Here is a 14,595-nt window from a genome sequence, read left to right as displayed (position 1 = left end):
ATGCTTTTGTAGGTTTTTTTCAATTGTCTATCATTGATTCATGCTTAATCTGCCTCAAACTGCTCTTGTTCTAATTAAAAGCATATACTACTTGTAAGAATCATATCTTAACCAAAAGAAATTGGTTCTATGTAAGGCCTATGTCTATTTTAAAGCATGACAGTATCCACATGTGGACTATGCCCTCTATCTAGGTTCCTTTTTATTATCTGCCTGATTCTGGGTTAATTTTCCTTCAATATATAATGTATCATTCTTTTTCCGTTTTCTACAGAGTCTGGTAAAATGGTAGGAAAATTTTATTATTGTTCAGTCCTCTCAGTTTTCCTATAATATTCTCCCTAAATTCATAAAAAAACACTAAACTCTATTTTATCTTTAAAGTTTAGAGTCTTTCAAAAGATTTTGGTATCTTCTGTAATATAAAAAATATGATCAAGCTCAGAGTTTCAGCCTTAAGCACCTCAAAGATTTAAATTCAAATTTTCAAAACGCTTGTCAGTGGAAGGAGGTAAAAAACTGTAATGCAGTAAGTAAAAGATAATACAAATTTACTTGGGGCTTTGTAAAATTTTTACATTTAAAATGTTATTCTTATTTGAATAAGTGTATGATATAGAATTCAAAAAGGTTTAAGGCAAATTATAAAAGACACACTAGGAAGCTCTAACTATAGAAGGATCTGTCACCTAGTTTAACTCTTGCTTGAAGCTCACTCCATGCTGGGAATATACAGCATTAATTCTCTGCCTAATGTAAAAATACCAAACAACCCGTTTCCCTTTTAGCTGAATCATGCTTTGGAAGAAAAGAGTTTTTAAAATACGTTTTTTGTGAAAGTTTCCCTGATGGGATTCAAACTATGCCAAATTGCAGTAAGTAGAATTAGTGAACAGTATTAAGGGTTAAAATCCAGTTCTTAGTTGAGCAGGGTAGTTATTAAATGTGACAAAAATACCCCAAAGCAAGACTTACTACAGATAAATGAAAATGCATTCTCAGACAATTCAGTGACTATAACCACTAAGTCAGTAAAGCTTTATCTTACCAGTCATCTATTGTTCTGGTTCACATTTCCTGTAGTCTTATTTTCTCACTATTATTTTGAACATATCAGTTAACATTTGATTCTTCAAAAAGTCCATGTTACCTGCACTTCTACCCTACACCCAAATAACATATAAACATGTAAGTGAAAAGTGTCTAGAGTGCATGGTGACTTCTGAATAAACACAGCTTGAAAATAAGAGTAAATATTTTATTAAAAAAAAAAACAGAGCTAGTCTGACCCCTATTAAAATTAATAATTTATCCCCATGGTTGGGGACAGAATCTTAAGATCTTTAAGTGAATTTCTTGAGGTTAAGAACTTTATTTCAATGTCTAAATCCCTACCAAGTTCCTGGTAGTACACACAGCACACAAAAGACACTGAAGAAATATTTTCCTAATAAATAAGACTAAAATATGCAACTAAAACAAGTAAAGAAACTTATTTTATTGTTGTGCAGGGTTTCCAAATGGTCATTTTAATTTTTTTTAAAGCTTTAAGTATGACCATTTAAAAACAATGTGATCCCTCCCCATTGCTGAGATAGTTTTCAGTTTTCTTAACCATTTACCAGAAGACCTAGAATAAGAAAACAATATGCATAATGATGCAACTGCCAAAGTTTAAACAATACCAATTTTAAGGACAATTTACAGAGTATTGCAACCCTATCTACAACTAAAGCCATTAAATAAAGTTAATTAGGGCATATTTTGGACTCTGAATATACCTAAAGTTTCTTACACACTGTAATAAAATAGATTTTGTAGTTTAAACACCTAACTATAAAATAATTTCGATATAATGCTTCACTGTGAGCAAATAAAATGTGTAATGGAAAGAAGAGGGAAAAATCCCATAATCCTTCACTATAATAGAGTAAAATTTCTTTGTTACAGGTGTTAGGAAATAAGATTAATGCATAATAATTTCTTTTCCTTATATCAAACTTTTACCACATGCAATATATCTTTTTGGGTCTATATAAATTCATATATTAAGTGAAATTTTATGCATGATTTGACTGTATTTTCCTCTTATCTGCATACTTCGTTGCTTACTATATCTTCTCTTTTAAAAATATATTACATTATCTTTCTAAAAATGAATAAAGAATATATTTATACAACCATGTTTTTTGTAACTTCTTCCTTCCCTAAGAAAGGTAAAAGGTAAACAAACTTAAGGGAGGTCATAAACCATAATGGATCGAAGACAGCTGAGATGGATCTGAAGCTAAGGTATAGTTTTTTAACTATCTGATGGAATCATAAAAGGTAAAGGTTAATATTGACATTCAGAAGTTCCATCAAATGTGGGCATGAATTAGGAGTATATGATGCAATAAAATATTCTCAATTATGGGATCTGATATTTGATTTCATTGATTTCTACATAATTTTCAAAATATTAACATAATAAATTGGCAGCAGCAGAAAAAAATTAGAGACTAAGGCCCTTGCCAAAACACATGCTTAAAGCAGGGTTTTGCAATCACCACAAATAAAAGTTTGAGGTCACATAATTCATAGTTACAAAGGGCTATCATGTGCATTATAGAATCATTATAATGCAGTATATTTTTAGCAGCATCATTGGCCTCTAACCATTAAGTGCCATTATCACCTCTTCAACTATGATAACAAAACAGTCTTGAGGGGTAGGGAGTAAGGGTGCAAAATCATCTCTGATTGATAACCATTGGCTTATAAAAAACTGTGATAAAAAATGGGGTGTCACCATCTCTGATCTCAGCTTCTGATTTCTTTAATGTTTTGTTTAGCTAATGTAGACTTTGGTTAGTCAGGAGCATTATTATTATGAATTTAAAGTATCTGAAGAACATAATAAAGATTAGTTTCATTCATTACTTGAAACTCCTTTCCAATTCTTTTAAACATACTTTTACATATTGTAACCATTACACACATATTATTTTGTATGTTGTTAAAAATTTAACATCTCAGCCCTGAGTGGTGTGGCTCAGTTGGTTGGGTGTCATCCTACAAAGGAAAAGGTTGCCAGTTGGATTCCCGGTCAGGACATATGCTTAGGTTGTAGATTTGGTACTGGTTGGGGCACATGTGAGAGGCAACCAATCGATGTTTCTCTCCCTCTTTTTCTCCCTCCCTTCCCCTCTCTCTGCAAATAAATAAATAAATTAATTAAACAAAAATCAACAAATTAACATTTCACAAATATTTCCATGTAGTAACAATGTTTTCAAATATTTTATTTCACTAGCTATATGATATACCACTGTGTTAATATTACTGTTTGGTTAGTCATCTCCCTACTGATAGACACACAAGCTTTTCTCAAATTTCCACTATAAGAGGTAGTCTGCAAAACACACTATTGTGTCAATTACTTTTTGCAGGGGAGAGGGTGGGAATGAAATGGGAATGATAAATGTTAAATCCCAACTAGGACTACAGGATTAAAGAGCACAGACAGTTTTATAGCTTTTCTTTCTTTGTTTTAAATTCATGTAGATTCTTTTCTTTTTTTAACTGATATTAGAGAGAGAAGGGGAGAGACAGAGAGAAAAACATTGATTTGTTGTTTCTCTCATTTATGCATTCATGAATTGCTTTCTTGTATGTGCCCTGACTGGGGATCAACTTGTAACCCTGACACATTAGGACAATGCTCCAACCAACTGAGCTACTCAGCCAGGGCCCTATAGCATGTCTTACATACTGATTATGTTATTTAGAAATATTTGAAGTCTATCTTAAATCCTGCTCAATGCTAAAGAGCTTAATTGCTGAAAGACGTATTAAAAATATACAGTCTTACATTTTTATTTTAGTTTATCTATTTGACAAGACTATCATTTGTCATAATATAATCCAAACAAGATTTCTTATGAATAGCATCTTTTTTTTGTCAAATGTTCACTTTTCCTTATACCCAATCTCTATACAGATCTTTTGTTATTAAAAAAGATGGAAACCTCTTTGAAACTATAAAATAAAATGTAAGGAAACAAAGCTGATAGGAGAAGAAAAGGGTCACATAAAAAACTCAGAAATATAACCCCTTCTGTATAAGCTTGGCAAAATCTTCCAACATTGATTACTTAGAAAGCAATAATGTCTAATAAATTTCAAATACAATAGGATCAGACAAATTTGTTAATACTTTTGTTCTAACTTTCTGGAAAGCTAATACATTTCCTAGATAGAAAAGGAAACTTTCCAAATAATTACGCAAAATGCAAATTATATCTCTTGACTAAAACCAGAGAAATGATAATAAAATGTTACGACTTCTCATAACATTTAGCTTTAACTCACTAAAGAACCCTATGATCTAAATACTAATAGGAAGGAGAAAATCACAGGACTTTGTCAAAACTATAAACCTGTACTTATCTCAACCAGTTGTTTCACTTTAAACAAATCTCAGGTAGATAATTAGAGGTATAGCACTACATGATATACAGAATACTGAGCCTTTTTTGAAGAAGTCCTTAAATGAAATAATGGGATCAAGTGAACTAGAGCAAACTGAAGAAATTTAAAGCATTTTTCTCTCCTCACTTTATTAACCATAAATAAAACTAGATGTCTTGCAAGAATGAATATATCTATCTAGATTTTAAAAGACTGCACATCTTCCAATACAACAATAGCTCAATGGCAAAGCTTCTAAATAGTTAAGAAAGCTTTTAAATTTTTTTCTTCAAGTTTATTTTTTTAATAATTTTAGAGAGAGAGGAAAAAGGAGGGGTTGAAGGGGGGAGTGACAGAGAAAGGGGAGGAGGGAGAGAGGGGCAGAGAGAGGTAGAGAGAGAGAGGGAGAGAGAGAAACATTGACTTGTTTCACTTATTTATGCATTCATTGGTTGATTATTGTATGTGCCCTGACAGGCAATCAAATCCACAACCTTGGCATATCAGGATAACACTCTATCCAACTGAACTACTTGGCTAGTGAAGAAAGTATTTTTTAATGAACTGTTGAGCTAGGTGAGCAAACGGGGTAATTTTTCCTTGTTGCTTTGGTAGGAAAAACTATCTGGAAAGGCCCTGAAGACAGGCTTCATAAAGCAGCCATGTGTTTACATGAATCCATGTTACATCCTCTCTCACATATATAATTTCTATCTTTAGTAATGGCATTTGACAACTGAATGTTTATAAAGAATATATCTTCTTTGTTAACAAAGCCATTATTGAAAATAGGGAAGTCAATGATAATTTGTTGACTCTAAACACTATTTTAGTTTTGGCAGTGATATCCTCTTATGAAGATCAATATTAATGCTTAATTTGTCTGGTAATAGTGAAGGAAGACCACGGGCAAGGAATCAGTTGATATGGTTATAATGATCACCATGTTCATGCATTTCATTATTAAGAAAGTCCCTCAGATCCTTACCATGAACCCACTTCCAATAAATATCGTTACTTGTTTTGTAATCCACAATATACACCAGGCATGGAAAGTACAACACATGGACACATACAAGAAATGACAGGATGAAAACAAAAAGACAGACTAAAGGCAAAAATACAAACAAAACCTTTCATAATATATAGCATAAAGGCCTTTTGGTGAATATTTAGAATTACTGATATTAACAGATTCTTAGGGTTTCAGTACAATTATTGATATTCATAATGACCCTTGAGTCATTAAGAAAGGGTTAAATTGTGTTCAAAATAGTACAACGAGGCAGGGAAGTTTTTCATTAAATGATGAATTTCAGTTATGTAGAAAATTCAGTTATGTGGAACACCTTATTCCAAATGATGTCAGACAAATAAACTGATATTCAATATTAACATAAACATTCAATAAAGTTAATTCTTACAACTAGTATCTATCACACTCAATATTAGCTTTTGTAAAAAAAAAAGTAATGATACTAAGATGTAAACTTTTACTGTCTACTTCCCATTTCAGTGGTTGGGAATAAGCTGTTTATGAAAATCTTTTAGGCAGTTTAAATTAAAGGGAAATAGCCCATATGTTAGTAATCTCAATTAAGATTATCTCCACTAAGTATAATACCAAGAATTTCTATTTCTTGAAGGGCAGAAATCATATTTAAATATAAAAAAATCCTCAACTGAGGACATGCTTGTAAGATTTTGGAGAGGGGGGAAAGAAGGGAGAGAGAGAGGAAGAGAAACATCAACTGGCTGCCTCCTGTATGTGCCCTGACTGGGGACCAAACACTCAACTCAGGCATGTACCCTACCAGGAATCAAATCCGTGACCCTTTGGTACAAGATGACACTCCAACCAACTAAGCCACACCAGCCAGGGACAAAAATTATATTTAAAAACTGATATGCAAATACCAGGAGTCATGGAAAAGTTAAAAATTTAGAGACACAAAATCTAGTTAATCAAACCCTACGCATTACTAAATCTTTCTGATAAACATGTCCCCAAAGAATAGAATGTTAAGTATTTGTAATTTATGCTTTTTTTACTTTTCTACTTGTTCCCGTGAAGGAAAGCACTATGCTTATATCTCATAATACCACAAAGAAGTGAGGTAGATGCCCTTACAGAAACTTTAGGATGGCCTTGGCAGGGTAGCTCAGTTGGCTGGAGCATTGTCCCATACATAAAAAGGCTGGGGTTGATTTGCAATCAGGGCATATACCTAGACTGTGGTTTCCATCCATGGTTGGGACATGTATAGGAGGCAACTGATCAATGTTTCCCTCTCACATCAATGATTTTCTCTCTCAAATCAATAAAAAACATCATCAGGTGAGGATTAAAAAAAGAATAAAGAAAAACTCCAGCATATTTGCATAAGTCTTCTTCTCTTACAATACATACCATAAGTAAGTACATAAATCAATTATGCTTATAACTATCCATTAAAAACAAAACCCTAACTTATAATATGGGAAGAAATTAAGATGCACACATTTTGTTTAGCTGTAGCATAAAAACCAATTAGCAAATTAACTTAACAAAATTCTGTTTAGAGTCATGAAGTATGGACCATGCAATAAAAGTAAATAGCTTCTCCAAAAAACCTCCAAAACAACTATACATAACACCTTGATTAAAAGACTGTTCCTTCCTACTACAGAACATTGATCCTTTATGAGCATATAACATGAAATATATTTTTTAAAACTTTGGCTGAGGAGAAAATAGTCTAATATAAATGTTTTTTGTGGAATATATCAGAGATAAATTTTAAAACTCTTGATATTCCACATCAAGAGACTGCCCATATACCAAAAGTGTATGTTTGCATATATATGAAAACACTGAAAACGTAAAAATCTAATAAAGATGAAAATAATTTTTAATGAAATAGTTTTATAATATACCATTTTCTGCATTCTCAGATTATATGTCAAACATAATGTTTTCTTGTTAATTGATGATTATCATTATGAACATTACTCAATCTATTAGATTACAGTGATATTCTCAGGGGTATCACATGAGAGACTTCTGAAATGCTTAAAGCTGTTTTACTCCTGTATTAAAATAACCTTGGAAGGTTGTAATTTTATGATACTTCAGTCTCCTGCCTTCAGAGTGCTACCAATGTCTTTTCTAAATAGCATATATAATGACCACTACAAACCTGCTAATATAAAGCTTGTTGTGTCACTAACCTTATTTCATACATAATTCTAGATTAACAGGTTCTGAATAAAAACCTAAAAAATGGTTTCATGACATTCTTAAGAGATAAAACAGAGGAATTTTTTTAAAAAGTGATGACTGATTTTTCTTAATGCTTAAAACCTTCCCAATTTATTAATTGGTATGTAACTGTTTTTCAAATCTGTGATAAAACCAAACTATGAATGCCACTTAAATGGGTATTACTGATTTAATAAATAACATAACTGAGTGTTTTACCAAGTATTGAGTGAATAAATATAATACATGCCCCTGTACTCTATTCTCTCAAAAACAATAAAAAAATAAAGGTAAAGATTAATTGTGAATTTAGAAAATATAGTGAAAGTTAAAAAAAGATCTTTAGCTGACAAAAGTTAATAAAAAAGACATTATTTTTAGGCATGTATCAAAAACATCTGGGACAAGATTAAACAATTTACATGTTATTAATGTCACAGTTAATTGAAATTTTATGTTACTAAGCAATAAACTTCTGATGACAGCACATAATTATTAAAAATATCTGCAAGGTAAGCATTACCCAAAAAACTACCAGTCAGAAAACAACCAACTAGTATATTGGGAAATATATAAAATTAACACCTGACATAAACCAGGCAAACAAAATTAATTTACTTGCTCTGGTATAATTTTTATCTATTAAAAATGAAAACTAGACCACACAGAAGAAATAAAAGAAACAATGTTTCTATTATTCATTGCAAATTTTTATGTCATTCAGGAGAACAAGATAAAAAAGGCTTTAGAAAAAAGCAGGAATAAATTTTTATGCTGACAATAATAGATAGAACTTTTGGATCAACACCTACCGATTTTTTTCTACTGTTTTCCAGATCTTTGAGTTCATTCTCGATTTTTGTGATTAAGTCCCTGAGTTCATCAAGATTAGTGCAAATAAGCTAAAATAAAACACAAAAACACAGCTTGATAACACGTAATATAAAACACCCAAAATGTGGTAACAGAAGTTGTTTTTAACACACACTGAATTCACAATTATTTGTAATAGCTAAAACCAAAGAAAATTCTGCAGTTTATACTAGAAAAGATATTTGTTATGATGTATGAACTTCAGGCTTAGTATAAAAATAGTTAAAATTTCACCATTGGTGGTTTCATCCCACATTTCCTACCTCTCAGCTTGCTTTATAATACAGGTACTTTCTTAACATTCTTAACTTTCAGCCCAGAATGACAAAGATCTGGAAACTCACCCTAGATTTCATAGGTTGCTGAATCACCTTTTAAGAAATACTTCATCAGGCAGTCTCAGAGTAGGTGAACAAATGCACCCCTGGAAAACTGTCATTATACCTTTGCTTTGGTTTGCTAACTATACAATTAAACAAGCTGTTATTATTGCTGTTGGGATTGTTAAGAAGGATATCAACTACATGTGAAATATTCAAAGATCTAAATGAAACTCTCCACATGATCTTGGTAGTCTTTAGTAAGACCGTCTCCACACCTTTCCTTTCAATAATTGTGTGGCTTATTTTATTTCACCTTGGTAATGTTGGAAAATGGCCAAAATAACTGTTTTTTTTTTAGTTAATAATCAGACTAGTTTGGCTTAATTTCTAAAGGTTTAAACAGCAAAGTATCAGCAACAACAACAAAGTATTAGTAACTACATTTTAGTTCTTGTAAAAGTATACTGTTTTTCCAATAGTTTAATATATTTAACTTATTTCCTAAAATAATTTAAGCTCGTATTTTAAAACAAAACTGCAACCACACACAGAGGAAAAATTTTCAAACAATGAAAGTCTGGCTGTAATGTTTATGCTGTGTGATGGTTTTAAAAACATACTGTATTTACAAAGCTATGAATTCACTATTAATTTTTATCAGCCCATGTTTATTACATTCATTAGTTTCTGTGTAAGGTATTGTTTTTCCAAAAGGCCTACTTTCTTTTAAAAGAAAAAGGACAAACAAAATGACAAAAAGAAAAGTAGGTTGCAACAAGATCATTCCAGTAGTGACTGAGTGACAAAAATGGGAGAGTAGGAGCCCCTTAAACTTCCTTTAATATAAGGCTGAACCATATGAAATTGCTTATATGACTGATTTACAAAGACAGCAATATAGTTCAACCTAGTAAGACTAAGGAAAATCCATCACAGGTATTATAAACTATGAGTATTAACCATTATCAGAAATACTAGAAATATGTACAAACATTCAAACTCACGGAACTGACAATGCAGGTAAGATTATGTATTTAAGTAACTCAATTACAAAGAAGAAAATAGTACACAGTATTTTAGCAGGACAGTGCAACTAATATTTATTACAAACTACACATTCCCAATTGCCAAATCTAAAGTTACAGCAGAAAAGCTGACAGTCAAGCAGTCGAGTGGCTAACTATATTAAGTGCCTCTAGAATTGAATGATGTCTTCCATTTTATTATACCTATAAAGCCTCAAAACAATGTTGGTCCTACACCAGGTTTTTACTAAGTATTCAGTGGAAACTCAACTTCCCACTGTATAAGCAGCTATGACTACCATGTCAAATTTGCCCCAGAGCCTGCAAATGGTTACACCCCTTTCATTGAATTGGTAAACTAGTTAATATCATGGCAAAGATTTCTCATTTGCACATATGGCAAAGCTCAGAATAATTTTCACTTGCATCTTAGCTGTCTCATTATACAGAGAATAAGGGTATATTTTGCATGTAGTTTTTAGAAACTTACAGTAACTATGAAAACATATATCCCTACAACTAAGCACACCCTAAAAAAAGTAAATATCCTTTAATTAACAATTAGTCATAAGGTCAACTAAAATTTATATTCCACTTAAAGGAATAATTAACAGTTCTGATGTCAAACTATAAATGATTTCCACAGCCTAAGAGCTATATAAAATAATACTTTCGAGTGGCTTAACCAGTTATTTAGTTGTATTAAATCAATGCTTGTCAAACTTTAATTTAATGTGCATAAAAATCACCTGGGAATCTTGTTAAAATACGGCTTTTGATTTCGTAGGTCTGAAGTGGGACCTAGGATTCTGCATTTCTAGCAAGTTCCCAGGTATGGTCTGCAGATCATATTTTGAATAGTAAGGTACTAAATGATTATGAATTACAAATATGCATGGCTACTGAAACCTCAGGTATTAAGGAGCTAATGAGTATGGAAACTCAGAAAGATAAATTGCCAAACGGGACAGAATACTGATTTAAATGCACAATAAGACAAATGTTTCTTAAATTAACTGACATGACTTTTGAACATAAATTCTGTTGAATTTGAGAGTCAAAATATTTTAGTAATATTTACTTTTACATTATCTTGAAATGACTTAATATCTACATAATCTATACTCTTTACATATTAATATATATCTCTTTCTACATAAATTTGTAATACCTAAAACAGGGTTAACTATGAACAATTTATCTTCTTTATATATTAATATGTACCTCTCTATATATAAATTTGTAATACATACCTAAAAAGAATTAGAAAATTCTTTTATAGGAACATAATCTCACTTTTGGTACTAATATTAAAACAAAATATAATTTGATTTATGCCAACTCTGCCACGTACACCCTCTATTTCCTCTCTTTTACAAAGTAAGGAACATGTGACATTTAAACTCAACTCTGAATGGTGCTTTTAAAAATAGAATCAATCTAATAAGTTCTTAATAAGGAGAACAGGTGCAGTTTTTGAATGAGGCAAAACAACTTATTAAACCCTTCTTCTCATTACCTTGAATTTGAAAAACATATCTGAGGCTCAGGGCCTCAGGGGTGAAAAGGAAAGCTCCACAAGCAGCTCAGATTACAACTGGATCACTCTGCCAACACTCATGAGAGGGGGGTTTTTAGTCTCACTGTAGAGGTTGTAAGAAGAGGTTTAACCCTCAAGAAGAACCTCTTTAAAATAGTCACAATCTCCCCTCAAGTTAACCTTTCACTTGATACAACCCATGACAGAGCCATGAGCTATAAGGAACCAAAAATACGTAATTTGGTCCACACCTTGGCTTAGTCTAGAAAGGTGTATTTCCAATTCATATACATGCTAATTAAAACTAACAGAGTTACTAACCTAAGAAAACACACTGGTAGAGAACCACAGAATTTAGGATTCATTCTTCTCCCATTATATCATGTTCTTCAAGGAGTCCTTCTAAACAAAATGAAACTAACTGAAAATGTACTATAGTTTTGGAATTCAGTTTATACCTAACCTTTCATTTCTATTAAATTGTAAATATTAAAAGGTCTTCTCTTCAAATGAGGCAGAAATGTTTGTATCTAGTGGAGGGGAAGTCCTAAAGAAATCAAAAGAACTCTATAAGCATATCTCAAAAATTATAAAATAATTCATTTCTTACTTTATTACTACTTCAAGGTAGAAATTATGCTCTTTGAGGATAAACTCAATAGTTTTGAGAGATATGTACTTTATTTGTTCCAAAAAGGACATAAGGTAGCATAAAATAAATATAGTAAATTAAAAAGCAAAGGGATACAGTGTAGAAAAGTCAAAATTAATAGATCTAGATGAAATGTATCATGTTCACTCTCATTCTAATAAAACAATTCTATAATTTATTATGAAAACTATAAGCAGATCACTAAATGCAGGGTGCAAATTCAAAATTTGTATCGTTCTTAAACTAAAATTATATTAACATCTGTTAAAACTATGAGGACAGGAAAATTCCTTCTCACTTCTTATGATAACCATACCAGTAATGAGTACTCCAAAACTTGCAAATAAGGATACGTGTGACGTGAAAATAAGTCTGGTTTACAAAGTTAAAATATTTTTTTACTGCTATGTGATTAAAAATACATGTTTCTCTCAATGCACTATATATTTAAAAATTAAAACATTTTTTAATTTTGGAAATACTTAAGAGGTAGCAATTCAAAATAATAATGTAATCAAAAGGTCCTTAATGTAGTGAAGTAGTTACATTAATTTTAATTTTGGTCTAAATTTGTTACATTGAGGGTAGTACTTACTTCATATTGCTAAGTTTCTTCATTGGTTAAATGGAGAAACATAGTTATTGTTTTTTTTTAGTGGTATATTAAAGGATTAGTAAGTTTATGCTTACATTTGAAAGCAATACTCTAAGTCTTAGCAGGTGAATTCTGGATTCTCTCTGCGAAGCAGCCTTTATGATAAATGACACATATAGAACAGGAGCAAGTACGCATTACATGAAAAATTTTGATTACCAATGAAAAACAGAATCATGGTAACTAAGACTCTTAAATTACTTTATTTATTTTTAAAGATTTTATTTATTTATTTTCAGAGAGAGGGGAAGGGAGGGAGAAACAGTGGGAGAGAGACATTGATATGTGAGAGAAACATCAGTCTGTTGCCTCTCACATGCCCCCAACTGGGGACCTGGCCCTGCAACCAGTTCAAAGTCTGCGCTCAATCCACTGAGCCACACCAGCCAGGACTCTTAAATTATTTTAAAAACTCATCTTATTGAGATTTGTCACACTAAGTTTTAAAAGTACTTTCTATGACTTTGTTATAATTATGTACAAAAAGAAAATTCATATATTAGATTTCTCTCTCAAATATTAAAGAAATTAAAATAAAAGGCTTGGTAAAAATTAATTTTATTAACAAAACTGATGTCACTTCTCAGTCAAGTTAGTCTTTATTTTTTTTATAAAACTGATAAAGGAAAACAAAACTAAATTAGTCAATTTGACAAAGTCATAAGTAACTGTTAAATGTGACATAAAAGCTTAAATCAATATTCCAAGTACTAAAAATAAATATTTCCTAATTTTTGGCAACTATTTTTGATTAGAAATATTTGACAAGTGCCCCAATAGACCAACTGTGTAACTCAGCGTATCACTAAGCATAAGTTTTTTCCTCTGGTTAAATACAATGATGTAAATAATATTGTTTTTTTTTTCACTTTTCAAATTCTTATACGTTTAATCATGAGATTTCATGGTTTAAGAAACATGGCCAATTGTAAGATGTATTTCAAGGCCTTAAGTAGCTGGAAAAAGTGGTAAAGTTCTAATAATACATACTCTTAATCGATTCTTAACTGACTTTCTTGTTTGAAGCATCCAGCATGCTCATTTGAAAAATGAACAATACAGACAGATAAAATAGTAAGCTCTATCATTTAATCTTCAGAACAACCCTTTGAGATTAGGTATTATTATTACCCGTTGTACAGATAAGAATTGAAATCATAAAAATGTTCAGTAACTTAACTAAGTTTACAGAGTTAGTAGTGAAGTTGGCACTCAAACCAAACAGCCTGGTTTCAGAATCTTTATACTTAACCACTATGGGGATTAGTGGTACCCACCTACACCCACTGAATCAAGGACGGAACCCAGGTGTTTTCATTTTTAATAAAGGTATCAGATTATTTTTATACTATCTAAAGTTTGAGAACCACTGCCATCACTTAGGAAAAAGTGACACAGATATAGTTAGTCCCTTTACAGTATATAGAAAAAAATTAATCCAATTTACCATTTGAATAACCTACAAGTATATACTTTAAGTAGGGATGGGATAATTATTTTCTTAAACTAAGGTATAGATATTAGGTGTGTAGTATACAAATAAACCTGGACTCTTCTGGAAGCAAAGTGGCAGACAAGTTTAATTTCTAGCTTAGTTGAAGTAAAAAGTAGGATTCTCTTTAATTCATTAGGATTTAGGAAAAAAAACTTCATAATTTAATCCCTGGATGTTTCTCTCTAAGCATATTTACTGACATTTTTAAGACGACCAGTCCTTTGGCAAATAGGTCAGGTTTTGTAAGAGCGATCTACTATTCATCCACCAACAGTTTCATTATTTTAAGCAATAAAGCATTTTTAGAATGAGTAGGATGAAGTAAATCTTCCAGCTAAA

At 31.3% G+C, this 14,595-nt stretch overlaps 1 protein-coding gene across 1 annotated transcript in view; it reads right to left on the bottom strand.

The window, feature by feature from the left end:
• KIAA2026 (KIAA2026 ortholog) overlaps positions 1-14,595 on the bottom strand; it is a 131,494-nt gene that overhangs the window by 36,187 nt on the left and 80,712 nt on the right. The window contains exon 6 of the mRNA XM_045840495.1: positions 8,506-8,595. Within this exon, the coding sequence (XP_045696451.1) occupies positions 8,506-8,595 (90 nt within the window). The remainder of the gene's footprint in view (positions 1-8,505; positions 8,596-14,595) is intronic.

This window comes from Phyllostomus hastatus, unplaced genomic scaffold (genome assembly GCF_019186645.2).
Source record: "Phyllostomus hastatus isolate PE091 unplaced genomic scaffold, TTU_PhHast_1.1 phas_contig_34, whole genome shotgun sequence".
NCBI classification, from domain to species: domain Eukaryota; kingdom Metazoa; phylum Chordata; class Mammalia; order Chiroptera; family Phyllostomidae; genus Phyllostomus; species Phyllostomus hastatus.
Note: the sequence above shows the minus strand (reverse complement) of the source record. Positions and strands in the feature narration are given on the sequence as shown.